This window comes from Tympanuchus pallidicinctus, unplaced genomic scaffold (assembly GCF_026119805.1).
Source record: "Tympanuchus pallidicinctus isolate F22 unplaced genomic scaffold, pur_lepc_1.0 scaffold2, whole genome shotgun sequence".
Lineage (NCBI taxonomy): Eukaryota > Metazoa > Chordata > Aves > Galliformes > Phasianidae > Tympanuchus > Tympanuchus pallidicinctus.
Window position 1 is genome coordinate 21673998 of NW_026294721.1, and position 19412 is coordinate 21693409.

The 19412-nt window shown below is 40.8% G+C and overlaps 1 protein-coding gene across 15 annotated transcripts in view; it reads right to left on the minus strand.

Annotated features, from left to right (window-relative positions):
• APBB2 (amyloid beta precursor protein binding family B member 2) overlaps positions 1 to 19412 on the minus strand; it is a 153529-nt gene that overhangs the window by 83551 nt on the left and 50566 nt on the right. For 7 of the 15 annotated variants that reach the window (XM_052682765.1, XM_052682769.1, XM_052682777.1 and 4 more), the window contains 2 exons: positions 17176 to 17280; positions 3124 to 3924 (listed from right to left, as the gene is read on the minus strand). In XM_052682765.1, coding sequence (XP_052538725.1) covers positions 3124 to 3924; positions 17176 to 17221 — 847 coding nt within the window. In that variant the 5' untranslated portion in view covers positions 17222 to 17280. Of the gene's footprint in view, positions 1 to 3123; positions 3925 to 8306; positions 8377 to 11985; positions 12055 to 17033; positions 17108 to 17171; positions 17281 to 19412 lie in introns of those variants that run through there. The other 8 variants (XM_052682779.1, XM_052682776.1, XM_052682778.1 and 5 more) reach the window with 5 other exon arrangements.

Sequence of the window (19412 nt, forward strand, 5' to 3'; positions counted from 1 at the left end):
AACAGCTAAGAGGAATATAAACATGTAACTGGTTACTCCCTATATAGAATGGTACCTGTACAAATACTGATATGCAGCAATAGTCACCTTTACTATTTTGCAAGCAGTCAGCAAATGGTCAAGGTCTGTGACTATAAAACCTGTGTTCTTGATACACAGCTATCAGCAACATGCAGGATTAAAAAAAAAAAAACAACAAGAGAACAAGGACTACCTGCTATTAAATTTGTGGGCTATTAGGATGCACAGTGGGTATGAACCAAAACCTCTTATTCCTTAAAGTCAGATGTTTACTTGGAATCCTACAATTGTTCAAATGATAATATATTTTGTCCCCTGTATTACAGGACTTGTGCTTATCTACACTATAATTGACTGTATTTCTATTACCATAAATCATTTTCTACACTCAGGAACACAGAAAACATGTTCTGTACTAAATAACATCCTTGTTGTCTCTATCAGATACGTTCCGCAAAGGAAAACTGAAGCTTTTAAAGGGCATTCATTTTAATTTTGTCCAAGATGCAGGTTAAAATCAGGGGCAGAACTCATCCTTGGTATAAATCTTTCTGACTAGTTCCTGATTTGCTGCAATTTTTATTGTATTAGAGGGCTGTTCTACCCACACACACTACTGTTTCAGAATAGCAGGCTCCATTTGCAAGATCCCAACTCTCCCTCCCCAAGGGGCAGTCTCACTGCTGCCATTTTTGTGCTGAGCTGAACTTGTTTATTTGTAACCAGCCATTAAACTGACATCCTGGATTTGTTGAGAGAGCAGCAGCAGGCAAGCATGTGCTCAATAGCAGTCACATTCAGCAGCTGCCCGAAAGGAGGAGGATTGCCCTTTTGACTCCTCTCTTTGATTCATATTCTCATTTCGAGATACAAATCCATCTACCAAGGGCCTTCCCCCTTGAGTGGGAAAGTTGAATTGGTTGTCTCATTTTTTCCTCCCCACTCAGAAGAAGCGTCAAATCTTTCAAAAGCACCTTTCCATTAGATCACAAAGAAGTTTCCTGCCTTGGATTTTGTCTGAACAGTAATGATGTGTTCCTAGTGCACACAAAAAATAAGAACTAATTCTTCAGTGTCTTTGAGTAACATACTTCCAGAAACAAAGCAAGCAAACCCTCAATCACTCAGTTATCCAAGATTTGAACAGTGAGTTGTTCATAGAGGGAGGAGGAAGATGAAGCAATTTAAAATACATGAAAGCAGACTATTGCAATTTTCAACCATGTACTGTGAGGTAAATGGTATTTCCATCACATTCCTATGTATGCTAAAGTGCTAAATACAGTCTCTGGACTGAACATTAATAATTCTCCACGCATCTGCTGCATTGCACTATTTAAACAGATTAACTGTTCTTGAAACTCTATCTTTTTTTCCTTCCCAGAAGCCATATAAACTAAAGCTGTCTGCTTTTGCAGATTTTTCTCCTGGATGCCTTTCTCCCTTTGGCTGCTGGCATTTACTGCAGAAGCACAAGGACTGAAGACCATACACGATGCTTTCCTTCTGCCCAGGTGCAGTGGCAGCGAGGAGCCCAGTGGTGCCCGTCCTATGAAGCCCAAGCACAACTGAAAGATCTTAAAGAGCTCAGAAAATTCTCTTTTCCGAGTGCCGAAAGAGCTCAGATGTCACACAATGGTAACATACAGCTTGGAAGGAAGAAATTAAGCACGTTAATTAGGAGTAAAAGAGACAAAATTTGTAGTAGCTCATCCTGAGTGACCCTTATTTAATTAAGTTACTTGGAATTATGCTAATTTAATTTTCACTGAACATAAATTCTCTATCCACATTTTTCCGTTGTCAAGCCTTGGGCAAGTTTGTTAGCCAGAGCTAACAAACTCGGCACTGTTATCTAAAACACACTGATGTTTTCTCCAGAAAATGTTAATCAGTGATGGCATACATATCATATATCTTGAGAAATAATACTACCACAAACAGCAATCTCAGTAAATGGAAAACACGTTCAGTTTTCACAGGAAGAGATGACTATACAAAAAATTCTACAGTTGCAAAGGTTTGTCACACATCAAAAAAGATCGAAAGATCCATTATTTGCCACACAGCAGTAGGGACCTTCTGCTGTGACTGAACTCTCACACTAAAACCCAAACTCACTGTTGCTACAATCACATCCAAAGTACACTGTCACAAATGCTACAGACAGATAAGGAAGCTGTGAATTTGGAGCACTATAGCCTCCAAACAGCACAAAACTTATCTACAGTAATAATGAAATCGCTTTAAATACAAACAACTTAAGATAAATTTGTGTAGCTCCACATCACCCTCAAGAATTACACTGCCTCCCCTCATTTTGACAAAGTTGTATCGTTAAAGATTGGCTTGGATATTAAAAAAACGCTAAATGATGAAGCCTATTAACTAGGGTAAATGAGAGCTCTGCAGTTTTAAAAATAATTAAGACACGTTGTAAATGGGCCCAGTCTTTCAAAATATGCCACGATTTCAACTTCTGAATTAATGCATGAAACTGCTTTGCAAAAAAAAAAAAACAAAAACAAACCAACAATGAAACGCATTAATTAAATGACCCACATTAAGTTTCTTTCCCTTTTAAATAAAAGCATATAATCAAATGACTGAGGGCTCAAAAAGATTTTAATAAGAAAACTAAAATCTCTAACAAACCTGAAAATATTTGCTCAAAAGCAACACTTCATACTCAGAAAAGCTTTTCCTTGCTATCCATAGGCAAACAGCAATAGTTGAACATCTCCAAGCAATTGTGTACACCTTAGAACACAGACTCACTGAGCACTGAGGTGATTATTAATAAGATGGCAGTTGTGAAGTTTGCATATTACTGACATTGTTGAAGCAGTTTGGAGTTACAGTGAAACTTCGGGTCTCACAGCTTTTAGGATCCTATCTAAAGCATTTGATGGTGCCTTTTCCAAACCAAAGTGTAAGGCACTAGGACCAAACAGGAAGGGACCTGTGTGCTGGCCAAGCAGCATCCACGTTTGGATGCAATTCACACCCCTGTAAAAACACAGCAGAACTGCCCTACTCCCTTTTGCCAGCTGGGAAGGCTCAGCCCCATGTTCCGAAAACTAAGCAGTTGCTGCTGCCTACCTGTTTCATCAGGAGAGCTCGGCGAAGCGCTGTCCTGGGACAGTGTAGTCCAGCTGGAGTCCTCATCACTTGGAGCCAGGTTCTGAATCCTGTGCAGTGCACAGTCTGTTTTGGCCCCCGTTTTGGGATGGTCCTTCTTAGTCTCAGGACTCGAGGACACTGTGGCAGTTTGGCCATCCTCTGGGCTTGATTGCTTGTTTTGCTTCCGGGGCAAGACTTCCCCATTGACAATAATGGTGGAAGCCTGGCTATTGTTTTGTGCAGATTTATCTTCCATTGCAGCAAAGCTCTGCTCCAGCTCTCTGGTAGATGTTTCCAGGTCTGCATAGTAATTCAGGAAACTCTTGGTCCTCCTGGGCTGTGAGGGCAATATTTCACAGCTGGAGGAGTCCTGTGGGATCGGCTCTTTGCCTTCAAACTTCTCAGAAGTCACACTGACGCCGGCTGTGGTGCTGAGGTTCTTGTTGGGATCCTGCTGGCCTTGCTCGGCAGCTTTCCTCAGCTGGTTTTCTCCGTTCTTCACCAGCTTCATATTGGCAGAGCTGCTCCCCAGGAGGGGCTGCGCTGCCGGGTCTGAGAGGCCCATGGCTGTCTGGATGTTAGTCAGCGCGTACTTCTTCCTGCATTTCGGAGGAGTGCTGTTCTTGCTCTCGGTGTGCCGGATCTCAGCGTTCAGCAGCTCGTTGTGAGAGGAGCGCAGGCTGAGGGTGTTGGGCGGCGTGGCAGGGCCGTTGCGATTCACCACGTCCGTCGTGCTGCTGCTTGCCATAAACACCGCCAGCGCGTCCACACCGGAATCGACTAGGAAAGCAAGAGAGGCAGCAATGAAACACTTGTGTTATGTAGTATTTTGGCTTCTGCTAGAATCACTGTAATCTACATGGGTAAGAGAACAAAAAAACAGCTTAGCTTAATAAATAGAGAAAAACAGACAGAGAAATACAATGAGATCATCACCATGGAGCTGAGAAGACAAGCAGAAGACTTGACCCTGTATCAGTGAGGTGTTTCTTCATGTCTGAGCTCCTTCATGCCCAGCAGGCTGGGGACAAGGAGAACAGCCCTCAGCAAATGCATCAAGGCCAGGAGCTGTCCCCTGCTCTCATCTCATTCCAGGACTTCACCACTACCTCGGGGGTGCAAGAGGGGAACAACTTCTCTGGTGCCCATTACTAGGAAGCAGTAAATCAGAGACATTTCTCAATAGATTGTGCACAGATGTTGCTCCTTCTTCAGTTTCTGTCAGTATGATTGCCCACTCAGCCCCTGCCTCCTCACACCTGAAATTTTACCTTTTTTTTTTTGCTTCCCCTTAATGGGAAAGGGTAATGAAAGTTCTGAGCATTGCAGGCTCTTAGTGAGGGTGTTTATTGGGTCCCTTACAACAGGAAGGGCTACTCATAATACAGCGATTCCTCGGTAACCCTGTAATTATTTTATGTATTTGAGGGCCTGGTGGTGATGGGTTGATGGTTGGATTGAATGATCTTAAAGGTCTTCTCCAACCTTAATGATTCTCTGCTTCCACGGCAGAAGAGTGACAAGGAAGATAGAAAGATGAGGAAACAACTGGTGCCCCTTGTTTGACACAGCACTGTATTACACAAAACTGTAGTTGAGTCCAGGGTGGGGTAGAGTGCTTTGGATCCCTCCATAAAATACCCTGCTCTAGTTCAATCAGCTTAAAGAAGGAAAAGAAAAAAAAGGTCCACTTCAGAGATGAAGTTGGCTCACTATTTCTACAGCTTGCAAGCTTCAAACTTAAGTATACAACGTGCATCCTAAGAGGCAGTACATGTATTTCAGTGTTAAATAGAAACCATTTTTTGCCTACTTATAGTCAAGTTTCTGATTTTGATCAGCTGAGGTACAGTTCACATTTCAAAAAATATGAAGTTTCTTCAGGGAATAGATTTTTAGACTGTTTTAGACTATGAAGAAATACTTTTCTTTTTGGTTTAAACCATCATTTGTTACTTTACTGCCTATTTGTGGCTCCCACTAATTCGTACAAATACTCCATGAGCACCTCACCTTACACACACAGTAGTAGTGACTGTTTTTGACACCTGCCAACCAAGTAAGACACCAATTAATAAATCACTCCCATCTGCTGCAGCATGAAGCACCCTTTCTGTCGCTCCTAATTCTCAAGTATCACCAACTGCTTATAGTGCACACAAAAATATGTCTGAGGCTTATTTAGGAATGAAAAATTATCACTCGAGCTAGCTGATGACAGATCATTCCAGCTGAGCTGTGCTGCATCCTTGTACATCTGACAAGACAGAATAGACTGCTGTATAGATTTGCGAGAGATTAAACATTCAGGTTTTAAAAGCATATCAGCATAAACACACAGAGCAAAAAGGAGCACTTCACAATGTTAACAAACGAGTACACGGTTACCCATATTGCCTGCTCTGTATTCAACTGCAAAAGCTTCAGAACTGCCCATGCACACTGCAACAGCCTGTGTTTAGGTAATGGTTAAACAATGGTTAAACATCCTATTGTCAATTTCAGTCCTAGCCACAAAGGACATCTAAAACACAGCCATCATAAAGCTGAAAGAAATTCTCTAAGTGCACATCTCAAATACATCAGTACACGTCGCTTCCTGCATCTCACCTTAAAACAATGTAGACTAGTGCAAATAGAAAGTTCGCGCCTGATCCAGCGTAGTTTTATCAGAGGACATGTTTTAATCTAAAAGCATGGAGAAGACTATGTTTGCAGACTGACTGTTTTATATTCTTGTCCTAAATCAGTTAAAATCTGACATTCTGGAAATAATATATAAGAACAAATTTTTAAGGCAGAATAATTTTGATCTGCTGCACTCACGGAATTGCACAGTACCTATTTGTGCTAGATTATGTTTTATTTTGCATTCCAGAGGTGTTTTTTCCATCAGTAAATAAAACAGCCTCAATCTGAAACATTTATTCTCATCCTCTGCTACAAGCGATTTGTTGTATAAAATGTTTGCCACTATTTTCCACCACTGAACAAGTTACTTAAAAAATAATCTTCCTAGATAAAGTTTAAGTATCTCCCTGTCAGATTATCTTTCGTTGGCCTCCTGCAGCTAGCATTTCACATATCAAAATATACCCTAAGTATAAGCTCACTGAGACACTGAAGCAGCATGTACTATCTTCTGCTTATCTGATTGATGAAGCTCCCCTGCTGGCTTATGACAAACACTGGCACGTGGCTCAAGGACTGGAGCAAAGCCTCCAGTCTCCATCTGATGTCTTTTGTTACCAAGCAGTGTTTATAAACGGGGCACTAAATCGGGCTGCTTTCTGATCATAAGCAGAAAAATGTGCACATGAACCTTTTGCTGGACACCAGCTTGCCTCCCAAGCCTGTGCAGACCAGCAGCAGCAGGAGGTGTATGTAGAGAGGAACATCCCACCCCCTCCTGTCACTGCACACCAGACCAGGCTTCACAAGAGGCACAGCTGGCACCAACCTCTCTCAATGAGAAATGAAGGTGGGAAGAAAGGAAACTACAACAGAGAAGAAAAGAGATGAAATACAAAGTCAGGACTTAGGTCTCAAGGGCAGAAAGTGCTACCAGACCAGGAGTAAGTAAAGCGTTGGAAAATATTGAAATGCAAGGGAAAGCTTAATCAAAGAAATTCTAACTTGCAGAACAGAACAGCACAAGGAAAAAGAAAGCTAGCTTGCCTCACTTTTCACAGAAGACGTCTATCTCAGCTTTATATTTAAAAGTTTCAAGGAAATGCAACTTCCTCCTGTACTTCTGCCCATGAGTCACATGAGGCAGACAACAGAAACAAGCAGCAGCACCCACCTAGGGCTTTCTGTGACATCTTGGAGTTGTGTTCGTGCAAAACCCATTCATCCCTGCCTGAGATCTGCCCCTCCACCATCACTGACTTTGATTGGGGTTAGGAGAGGAGCAGGGCTCAATCCTGGACTGTTACATCTGCCGGAGCATCTGGCACCATAAACAGATTTTACTTTTCTGCTCACTTCTGAAATGTGTTTCTGTTCCTACGTTTACGGTGGTTGTTAGTAGTTTATTCCTGCAGAGAGTTCTTTACATCTTCATCAGTAACAGAGCATCCAAAAGGTCCAATATGTGCATTACAATTTTCCCGTCAGTCAGACAACATTGGCTTTTCAGCCAAGATTTCTGGGTGTGGAAACAAACTTCTCAGAAGGAGCACTTGGGAAGGCCTGCACTGCCTTCACTCACTCCTGACCATCTCAGCCATGCCAGCATTCAGGAGGTCAGTGCTCCCACTGCAATGAGATTATGGCTCAACTCTGATGATAAGGAAGGAGCAAAGCAAAGGATGGGCACACCATTTCCCTGCCAGACTAGTGGGTGCTTCCAATTGCCCCAACCTGGTTTTATTGCACTCTATTTTACAGATGTACAAATTGCACCCCAGACAATTTGAGCAACAGCTCCCATCAGAGCCTCAGTAATCAACTTTCTTTAAGCTAAAACACAAGCAAAAATGGGCAAGCAGATCAAGCATGACTGCATCGATACATACTGCAGCAAGAGCACATTTACAGTAGTAAGTTATAAACAAGGAAAACAGGGCATCTCAAGAAAATAAAGACTGGACTCTGGTACAGAACGAAGAACAGAAAAAATATTATCAACATTAAAGTGCTTTAAGACAGCATTTTGGTAGGTTGAGGATCTACCATAGCAATTCATTGATTATTCTGGCTTGCTATGCATAAGATATCAGTCCCAGAAATATACTTTTAATGTATGGAAGCATAACTATAAACTTTCACCAGTATCATGTGCTTAACAGGAAGAAGTCCCAATTCATTAAGCATAACAATAATATAAATAACACTATTACTTGAATGACTTTTATTTATTTTGTTTCTCAGTCACGTAATGAGACTTACAGAGCTTGAAGAAAGAGACAGAAAATGCCATTATGAACAGAAAAAAACTGATTTGCCTTTAACTAAAATGAGGCTTTTTTGTATAGCAATTATTTTAAAAAGCCAAACTGAGAGTTTATTCAAAAAGGTGCTGTCAAAAATAAATGAAAGGTTTTGCTCTTTTTCATTTGTAAATGCAGAATGAAAGCAAAAGATGGGCCTGGGAAGAAGAAGAAAAATGAGAAAGTTTTATATATTTGCAAAGCAGAATCTTTTAAAGGGGATCTGACCTGGAAGTACTTCTGACATGGCTCACGGGGGCGTCAGCAATGCATCAGGAAATAGATTATAATTTGAAATCTGAAAAGAGGGATCATGTAAGAATTAAAAACAAAGGAAAATACAAAATAATCCACATTTCAGAAGCTCCTGAAAGGCTAAGTATTCTAAACAAACTCTGGTAACATAGCAGTGATGATTTCTGGAGTTTTCAAAGCTATCTGCAAAGCATTAAAGTATGGGAGATACTAACAAGACCAAATAATTAAAACTAACACAAACATCACTTTTCTTAATTTATGCTTTACAATAGTCTCCGGTTTTACACAACACATTGCAAGGGGAAAAAAAGGTTAGAAAATGGGGGGTTTTCCTCAGTAATTCTTCGCTTGCTTACTCAGGAAACTACTCCAGCATTGTAAGATAAACCTAGCAGTAGGACATCAACACATGAACAACTTGCACAATAAGACCCAGCACATGAAGCTAGTGAGCACAGTCTGCAGGACAGATCCAACAGGAGAGAATTCTAACAAGCAACTGAGTAGTGGCCTCCTGTGTGGGTCTGGCATGGCCATCTCTCTGGAGGTAAGCTATTTTTGCCTTAGGGTCTTTGGTTTGGATTCAAACAAAGCATACACTGGAAGCCAGGGCATTTCTATACACCTGCAACTATTTCTATAGTTGCATCAAGGAAATCCTATCTGCAAGGATATCCGCTGAAGGCAAAACATTCAATGACAGAATGAAGCAGTGGGGCTATGGCCTCCGGTCCTATGGACTTTACCTCATTAAAGCCTGATCAGGTGGAGAGAACAATTCCAACTCAGTATTAGCTAATCCTTGAGTTTCAAAGAGTAAATACCAGGTTAAAACACCAATTTAAATTAAGTATCCTACTGCAATCTTCTTGCATCTTCTGCATTTTTCCTCAAGTAGAACCAGCAAAATGGTAAAAGCTAGATATCAGCTGAAAACCTCCTTGTGAAGTCCAGACTTACACTAATGAAGCTGAAATCAGAACAGGGACTAGCAGCCTCCTTCCTGTCAAATATCACCATGTTCCTTTTTGCCTACACAAAAATGTCAATATCCAGGGGATACTGAATGTTTTCAGAAGGAAAAAGGAGAAAGAAAAACACTTGGATGAAGAGTTATGGTAGAGGAGAGCAACTGAAGATGCTCCTATGGGCAGCGCTGCTCACTGCAGCACCACTTCTCTGCTGGGCCCAGCTGGGAATGGGAGAAGGAAGCTCAGCACAGCCAGCAAACTGAGCCCAACCCCACAGCCTGACCCCACAGCACAGCTGGGGAACACAAGAGCAGGGCAGGAGCTGAGCTGCAAGCAGCTTGCTCATGCCCTCTCACTTGTCTGCAGGCTGCTCCATGCAGATCGCAGAGTTGCTGAGGACAGGAGGGGTCTCTGTCAAGACCATGTACTCCATTCCCATCATTGAAGCAGGGCATCCCCTGGGCTGCCTTCCCTGCCCCACCCTGGTGGCTGTCCTCGCCCCTCCAATCCTTGCTAATGCAGGCACCAGCTTCCTGCCTTGCTCCCACTTCCCCATGAGGCTCACTGCCAGCCTCTGCTGCCTCAGAATCACACTTCTCCTGTTGGAACAGACCACGTTGCCAACAGCCTGGCAGTGGTATATGTTCCTGTGATGCTCTTATTAACAGAAAACCATAATGCTGATCCATCTTTAAATGCTGTTTTTAAGGAAAAGACAATTTAAAGTCCTGCCATTAGTTCTGGCACTGCCTTTTGTCTTTTTTTCCCTTCCTCTTCTCATCCTTCCAGTCAAATTCCTCATGTCGCAAGAATTAAGGGCAAGATGTCTTTCACTGACAGATTCTATCTAACACCTACAAAGAGAAAAAAAATAATATCAAGAAAAATGCTAGATTTATTGCTCACATCCTCATAATTTTATGAAGACCGACAGATGTAAATAATCAGCATGTATCTGTGTGCCTGAAGCATAGTGCTGTGGACTCCCTGGGCAAGCTCATACTGCTCACAGTGCTCCTGAGTCGAGTGATCACTCGCAGAAACAAAGAGCAACACTTTCATTTATATACTGCATATCCACAGCATGCAATCAGGATTAAGCCTGCATTCAGTACTGCAAAAACAAGACACCAAGCCTTCTTCAAATTCAATTTTCTTCCTTTAATCAGATTTGCCCTCCCCCTCCACCCCCTGCAGAATAGAATAGTCTGGCAGGCACAATCAGTGCTGTCACTGCAAGGAGATGGAGTGTGCGTTATCTGTTGGCTATGGCAAGCACTGCTATCAGGACCTTCTGCCATCTGAGCTATGTGGTTACAGGCACATCTGCTAACTAAACCTGTCTTTTTTTAAATCCTGGTGTGTAAATTAAAACCCAGAGCCTTAATATTCTCTCTTTAAAGCAAACAAACAAACAATGTATTTATCACTCAATTTCTGTAACCAAGATCATACCTCAGACTTTATTAGTTACAAAGAGCTCTCCTTTAAATGCATGCTTTACTCTAGAGAACAAGCTTACATGAATGAACACACATTCATTTCCTCTTACATAGAAACAAACTCAGAAATTGTAACTTAGGTTTCAGAAGCTGAGATCAATAAACCAAGATAGACCTAATCTTCTGCATTCTGACACTTCAGTACTGAGTGCCACACAAAAATAGCATTCACTGACTGTTAAGCTAAACAACATGCAGTTAAATCTGACTGGAATTACCAAAACCGAAGCATGATAACATACAAAAAAGAAAGCTACAATAAATCTGCCTCTGGGGAAACAAAGCAACCAACATGCTCTGTAGAATACAGAGTACACAGGTGCTTCATGAAACAGTGGAAAAGAATCGGTGGTCACGAGCTGAGCACATAAACTGACTTACGGTGATTCAGATCAAATTAGAGCAAGGAATTTTCAGCCTCCACATCAGTGTAACTTGGATCATTTGACTACTCCTAAATCAGGAAGTAAAACTATTAAAGAGATTATTGATTCCCAAACTGGGCTGAAGAACTGGCAACACCCACTACCAGTGTTCCAACTGTTCTCAATGGCACAAGTCCAACACCAAGCCCTTTGGTCAGGAGGGGCAGGCAGGGAAAGTAGAGATGTGACTGAGCATAGATCACAGCATTATTAACAAAAGCAAGAAAGGGAAAAAAAACCCACAAACTGACATGCTGCCAGATCAGATGGATGAGCTAAGTTGTGCTGAACAAAATTTAAAAAAAAATTTAAGAATGCTCATCCTTAACCACCTCCCACACATCTTGTTTGTGGCCCCGCTGTTGCAGCCTGCAAACACTCTGTAGTTCCCACGAAGCCCACAAACAGCACTGCATACACGTGAGCACCATCAGCTTCTAATCGCATGCATATGAATGCAAACACTTCAGGTTCCCTTTTTAAATTAATGCATATTGCTAATTAAATTCCTGATGGCCTGTGTTCAGGATTTCACCTGCAACAACTTCAGCTGGCCCCTGAATTACAGATAATAAGTTTATGGCTAGTTATACATTATGCTCTTATCAAAGTTAACCAGAAACATTTTTTACCCTCAAACTACCCAGACTGGCAGTAATAGCTTTGAACCAGCAATTACCACTATTCTCAAAGCTGAGATCCCAAAATACATTTGAATTTTTTTTTCTTATTACCACAAGATTGTACTTACTGTTAAGTTGATCTCTAAAAATGCAAATCAGAAAACTAAATTAATGGGCCAATTTTCAGAAGACTGCAACTCTATACGAAAAGAGACAAGAATAAAAATATAGATATATCAAAAGTCTAAATATGACGAATCAGAACGCCTCATTTCAATCATAGTGTTTGCAAATAACTTCAAATCACTAACAGTAAGTTGAGACAAGTGAGCAAAATTAAAGTCCAAGTCTTACTAACAGAAAAGAGCACTGATCGCCAGGTTCCATAAAATATGATGATATGACTATCAGGAAGAAAGAATTACAGATTTATGGAATTCTGCTCCATGTATTAAAAACATTCTGTATCTCACCTAAGCAAGGCTATTGCATCATATATTTTTGCATCATTGTTAAATAGATTTGCTGAAACCATCTTCAAGTTGGGCTCATACGTCCTTGCCACATTTCCCTTGCTCTTAGTAACGGAATGCATTTCAGAGCAGAGGTTTCACCAAACCTGAAAACATACCCACATTTCTAGTTCATAATTTGTTCTTTGTAGCTTGTAGCCAAGCTACAGTAAAGTTTATCATACAAAGAACGATTTCAGCCAGGCTCAACATTTGCCAATAAGGCTACGCATCGTCTTCAACAAAACCTTAATGGGACAAATAGGAAAACAGTTTATGAACCAATTGCTGCAGTTCTTCTAAAGCTGTCAGACATCTGAGAGATTGTTTAGGGGGCCATACCCTGTAGTAACTCTCCTAAACGTTATTATGGCACTAGAATATAGGAATAACTTTAATCTCAGGCTATTGAAGCAAGCAGAGTTCCTTGAGAATGTTGTTGTACTGCAATGAGAAACTTCTACCCACAGAGCTCATATATAAAACAAAACACGTGCTCATAAATAAAATCAAAATGTACTTGCTTTATGATCCCCATAAACTAAATGGATCAATCCATAATAAAGTGGAAGGAGAACATAAAAAAGCAACGGCTCTGACTGACATTTATATTCCTCTAAAGCATGGCTAAAAGTGTGCTCAGTTTCAACAAACTTAGCTGTAAAAGCCTTCAAATGAGTGGAAAAAGAACAAGCTAGTAGCATTTCAATGGATTTCAATGAGTCTTAAGGTATTAATGTCCTAACCAGAATACTCCTTTCTTTTGTGCTGTCACTACCCACACACTCATTGAACGTCACAGGGTGCTTTTACACTAAGGGAACTGAAGTTCTCGTGATGGGACAAGCACACAGCATACAACTCCATAATGTGTGGTCCTACAGAAAACCTTCAGCTTTAGAACAGTTCTGTTGTCAAAAAGAAATGGAACTGCCAGAGGTGTACTGCAGTGACTTAGTACAGTATTTAAAACCACGCTAAGAAACAAAAAAAATAGAAGTGACACTATGCATCCAGGGCACTATGTGGTTCATAAAAGAACCTCTCTCTCTGTAGACTCCAAGTCAAAGGAGGTCAGTGCTGCAGACCTAACTTCCTATCTGTGGGATCCAGAACACCTTCAGGTTTTGTTAGGACTTCTCAAGAGGCAAAGAAATTGTCATGCAAGTCTCCAGACAGATTCTTACGAATGGTAGAAAGTCAAATGAGAGAGGCATTAACTGGGAGAGCAATGTATATGCCATTGAGTGCTTTTGTAAATTTTACACCTTTAATTGTCTGTATTTCTGGCTTTTCCACATCTCAGCAATGATTCTTTGCAGCTTTTCAACAACTTATGAAAACTGTCCTTCCTGAGCATGAGCTCAGGTGACACTCACTCAAGTGCTTTTTAGACCAAGGCCTGGAAATACCAAGACATACACGGCAGGTCTTTGCTGACAGTGGTAGCAGGACACCTCTACCAGAAACTGTACACTACTACAGTCAGGCTACCTTCCTTGGGTGGTTTTCTATTGCTTCAGTAGGGGTTCCACACCAAATGTGCAAAGCCACTCCAGGGAAGCTCTCACCCCAGCTTGTGTACATCACTATAGCGATGTAATTGCTGAGACTGGCTGTAAGACCGTAAGCTTGAGGTTTTATCCAGAGTTTTATTGCTATTTATGTTGTCATCACAACATCTGTTTCCTTACTTTACTGCAACAAAGCTAAAGCTTTTCAGTATTTTCATTCACCAATATTCCTTTGGAAGACTAGCAGTGGGAGATCACCTCAGTGCAAAGCAGGCTGCAGCTGGGCACTCCCTGGCAAAGTTGAAGAGAAATAGAAAGAACAGGATTTTGAGTATTCCTGGAGGAAAACCAAATCCGAGGTTTATGAAATCAGTCCTGCTCTCTCTGCCCTGAAGTATTTTGAATTGTTTGTAAGAGCTCTAGCATGGGAGACAGTCAAGGAGAACCAATACCCAAACATCTCTCCTGCACAGTCCAGGGAGTGCCATCCCACAGGGGATGCTTCCTTTCATTCTCATCCTTGATTTATGAATATTTCATTAAAAAGTTATTTCCCCCAAAAGGTTTTCCATCAGAAGTTTCTGAAATACAACCTCTTTCAACTCCACTAATTGTATTGGCAGAATGTTATCAATAAATCACTTTACATGGACACTAGTCTGAGCAGTTTTTAAATAAAATATGCCTAATAATTTGGAAAAAAATTCCACCTCTGCCCTCCATGGTGACTTGTGCAAGGCAGACATGGTGCTCTCTTCTGCAGAAGCAAAGGCTGAAGACAGAGCTGCAGAAGTGAGCAGGTCCTTGCCACTATGGGACTGTGCCTCCACCCAGCACGTTCCAGAGGTCAATGACTACCAAAACTACCGCCCAGAAATTCCTGCCTTTCCTCACTTGTCCTCTGAGAAAACAAAAACGGAGGGCTTTTTTTTTTTTATAATTTGCATTTTCATATCACTCTAAGAAAATATAACTGCTGTGCATTTAATTATGTTTTATACTGTGCCCATGCCTTTGAGGGCATGCAGGACAGCAAAGTGGAACTGCAACCAATTCCAACGAAATTATTTGCTTTGATTCCAGTATCATATAAAATACTACAAGCAAGTAAAGCTAAGTAATTGTGCTGGGGGCAGAATATGCAGACATCCCATTAGAAAGTTCTTCCAGTTACACAGAAGACTTTAACAGAGTGCACAGAACCAAGATTTTAGCCATAGTATGAAAGTAAATTTGAAGCTACATAACACAATTCCTGTCTTTTCAGGAGAGTTACTGCAACCGATGCAGAAAAGTCGTTTTATGAGTAAATATTAGAAGAGAGAAAAATATGAACGAAGCTCAGGAAAATTCATGAAGGGGAACTTTTTTTTTTATTATTTATTTTTATTTTTATTTTTTTTTTTTACAAAGCCAGGCTTCTCCATGCTGGAGACTTTCCAGTCTTACGTCCATAATTTTCATAAGAAAAACAAGTACAGAACAGCAAGGAGGGAGGCTCCCTGTTGAGCATGAAGTCAAGACAAGCAGTGTTAAGGACAGCCAGGGATACACCCAAGACTGTTTTCTTCACAGCCAGTAATCAGGCAACATCATTTTGCTCTTTAACTAGACATTTAAAAACCCAAAATTAGCAGGTACCTGTTAAATTCACTACTTTCAGTTCTACATTTTAAACATTTTGCTTCTTCTGTACCTTCAGCATCTGCATTTCAACTATGTTTTCTAGCACTAGGCTTCAAATAAGCTGTTTTCTATTTAAATTGTTATATTTCTTTGCATATAAAACCTTCTGTTACTCTTCTAAGAGTATGCAATGCTCTATATTCATTACAGTTATGAAATCATTTAACAAAACAGTCAATGTCATAAATGGCCACGAGTGCCCTAGTCCACACGGGCCTAATTCTTCCCTATTTATTTACAGAATGGTAGCAGTATGCCTATGCACATATGTATAGACAAAATAGAAAGTCATTTATTAAGGTTTAAAACTGCCCCAATTCCTTAACACTACATAATAAACATCAGAAAACGAGAGTAATGTTCTTCCTTTAATGGAAAAAACTGTGATTCCTGAAGTACAATAACTGAGATGCTGCCATTACTCATTATTTATGCAAAGAAAGCAAAAGCAAAATGATACATTTTACTAGTACTTTCCCCAGGATCTAACCTGCTACCATAAATCTAATTCTCCAAAGACTGGTCAGTTTCAATGCTCTTACTGCTGGATGCCCAAAGCATTTACTATGCTAGGCACCAGGAAGTCGCACAACTCGTATAGCAGCAAAACAAAAAAAGAAAACAAGTGAGACTTAATAACAGTGACAGGTTAAGAGAAGGGAAAACCTGGATAAACAAAAGAATAAAGCTATAATGAAATAGATATTATTGTATCCTTGCCCTCAAACAAGGAGTTCTGACATCAGTCGTTCCTGATGCAAATTTCTGAACTTTGCCAGTTCTTCACTGCCTGCAGGTGGTAAAATAGACAACAAGAAACATATTGTAGGCTCTTCTGGCAATAATTAAATGCCATTTATTGAAGGTAGAAATAGGAAAGACCCTACTACCTGTTGCTACAAAGAACCATTTCAAAGCTGAACTTCAGCTTAGGCTGAGATGTAGATTTCATGCCTTGCAGGATGCTTGGAAGGCCAGGCTTAAAAGGCTAGCACCTAGAGATAACATCAAGCAGATGTTATCAGATCAGTAACAGATCTGCAGGTGACCACCAGAGATGTCTCAAAACTGTAACAGCCATTTATTCTCCCAGTGTTAGCGTTTACAGTATCTGAACATTAATACCCAACGTAAACATGATCCAGAGGAAATTCAGTGTGAATAAGATTGACCTCACATACATAAATAATCTGAACGGGAGCTGCTAGTCGAAGTTGTAAGCAGTTAAAGCAATTGTGCACAGTGATGGCTCAAGCTGTTTGCCCATCTGAAGGTATCTGGTACTGAACACTTGGGTTGGGAGCAAGAAGAAACAGCAGCTAAGTTTCTGAATGCTACCATAAATGAAATTAGAGACCTTGATCACAAAACACAGCACAATGCAACAGGCTCAGTCAAGTCAAGCTGGTTAGTTTTTTAAAGTTCTCAAAGACACCTCTGCAATTTGAACATTAATCAGTATACTTACCATTTGGGTATACACACAGGTGAGCTGGCATCGATTACAATATGTCAGCATCCTTTGATAAATACTTCTTCAAAATTTATGAACGTAGCCTTCAAAAGCAATCAAGTGACCAATAAATGAGAGCAATTGCATACATACACGAGTTGCTTGGCCGATAGTGAGCCCCTGGGTAGCGCCTGCCCATAATGCCGTCAGCACATCCCCGCGCTGTCAGCTGCTCCCAGCGCAGATCGAAACGCTCAGCTGGGGGAGGAGGAAAGCACAGATTTAGTACAACAGCTGTATCTTTTTCATTAAAATGCTAATGACCCTCACAAATTTCAGGCTAACTACATTCATAAATTATTCATGGCCATGCTGTCAGAGTAGATGAACTGTTGTGCTATACATACAGCATAAATTTATTATTAGTGCGTGGCCTCCATTAATAAGCTTATATAAATTTGAAGGCACAGAGAAGTCTCAGGTCATACAGCAACTTAATACGGCCCACAGTGCCATCTGAACAAAACACTGCAAGACAGAATTTGCTTTTAGCTATAAACTCAGCCAGACAGCAGGTGAAATTTAACAACACTGTCATTTTAATTATCATGCAGCAATCAGTAAGCAACAAGTTTGTCAACATTCTAAATTTACTACGGAAGCAAAACTTATCCATGCCACACAACGTCAGTTGCTTTGAATCTGTTTCTGAAAACCATTCTTGTCTTTACAGCAATGTAGTCCAACACTAGTGCATCAGTTTTCCCACAGTAACGAAATCCCCAAGTGACCAAAAAATGCATGGCATGTGTTGGGGTCAGCCCAGAGTAACATAGTGCAAACCCTAAACCTCAATCAAAATGCTTCTAAGCCAATAACATACTAAGCATAAAATATTTTAGTCTGAAGAGAAGAAACCCCATGGCTTCTTTTTCATGCCTTATGACTTTTACATCTTTGCAGTTAAATGAATTTTACAACTATCTATCTACTACCTACTCAATGCCAAGGTCTTCCTAAGAGCTGAGAGACAAAACTTCCAGCCATTCATCCTGTGCAGCCAAGGGCACACATCACAAAGCAGGCTGCCCCAACTTTCATCTCAGGCTGCCACCTTAAGCCACCATATTTATTTATTTATTTATTTTTACAGAGTTTGTTGCAGCTCTTATTACTGCTGTTCTCTTTACTCTGGCTCTTCCAACACCAGTGGGGAACAACAAAAAAAAGTGTTCCCTTTTTTTTTTATTTTAAAGTATATTATGAGTTATGTTCAAATACTGGATGGATAGGTCAAGTTTGCTTCAGTACAGTCTGTAGGATAAACAATCTAACATCCACACTTCTAACGTATGTTAAACCTTTATCAGTTTTCACTTGTATATATTTGCCTGCATACGCTGCTAGTTATGAGGGTTTGCAGTGGTTGCTGACTGAATTCCTTGGCCTTTCCGGGACCCCCACAGGCAACATAATGTGTGCACTCAAATACAGGTCTACATTACATGCATACTGGCTACCCAAAGCTCATACAACAGACTGCCAGCAGACCAACTGTCACAAGACTAAGAAAAAGGATAAGAAAAAAGACGAAAGACTGGAAATGACAGAAGTCACTCAAGTGAGACTCCCTCCATCATCCAGCAGCTGTAATGAGCAGCTGCGCAGCAGGAAAGAAGCACTGTGTGAAGTTTCTCCAGGGATGGCTACTCAAGAAATCACATTCCCATACTCTTGGGGTGATATTCTGACAAAAGCACAATCTTGCCTTTAAAAGTATGGCTTTGAATATCAAGAAACAATTATGCTGGGAACGGGGAGGAGAATGCCTTTCATTGTTTCAAAACCCACACACGCCCTGCACAGATAGCTACAGCAAAGAGCTCAGGCACTGAAAAAAGAATAAATCCCAACATTTTCACACTATGCATCTAACGGCTCATTTTGAGATTAATGAAGGCGTGTTTGCATGCACACATACAGTGTTTGTACAGTTATGTTTGTACATTCGTGCATGTACACTGCAAAGTTGGAGATCCCAGCAAGCTGTACAGCCCATGCCAGGCCCTGCTGGCAGAGTATGCGTTCACGCAGAGCAGCAGTTAGCATCAGCCAGCACACCTCTGCCAGCAAAGGCTGAAACAAGTGGGCAATATTCAGGGTTGTAATGGCCATTTTGAAATCTCATTCACACCAAGATCAGAGATGCTCACTTCTTTTGAAGCTGCAGATGCCTGTATGCTTTTGTTTTCTGTGAGAAATTTTCAAGCACAACCAGGGTTTCTGTTACAGCATTTCATCGCTCCCCACCATCTTTCCTGCATGCTGTAGGAATAAACACAGTATTGCTGCTGTCCTTCTAAGAATGGATGCAAAACTTAGAAGTGGAG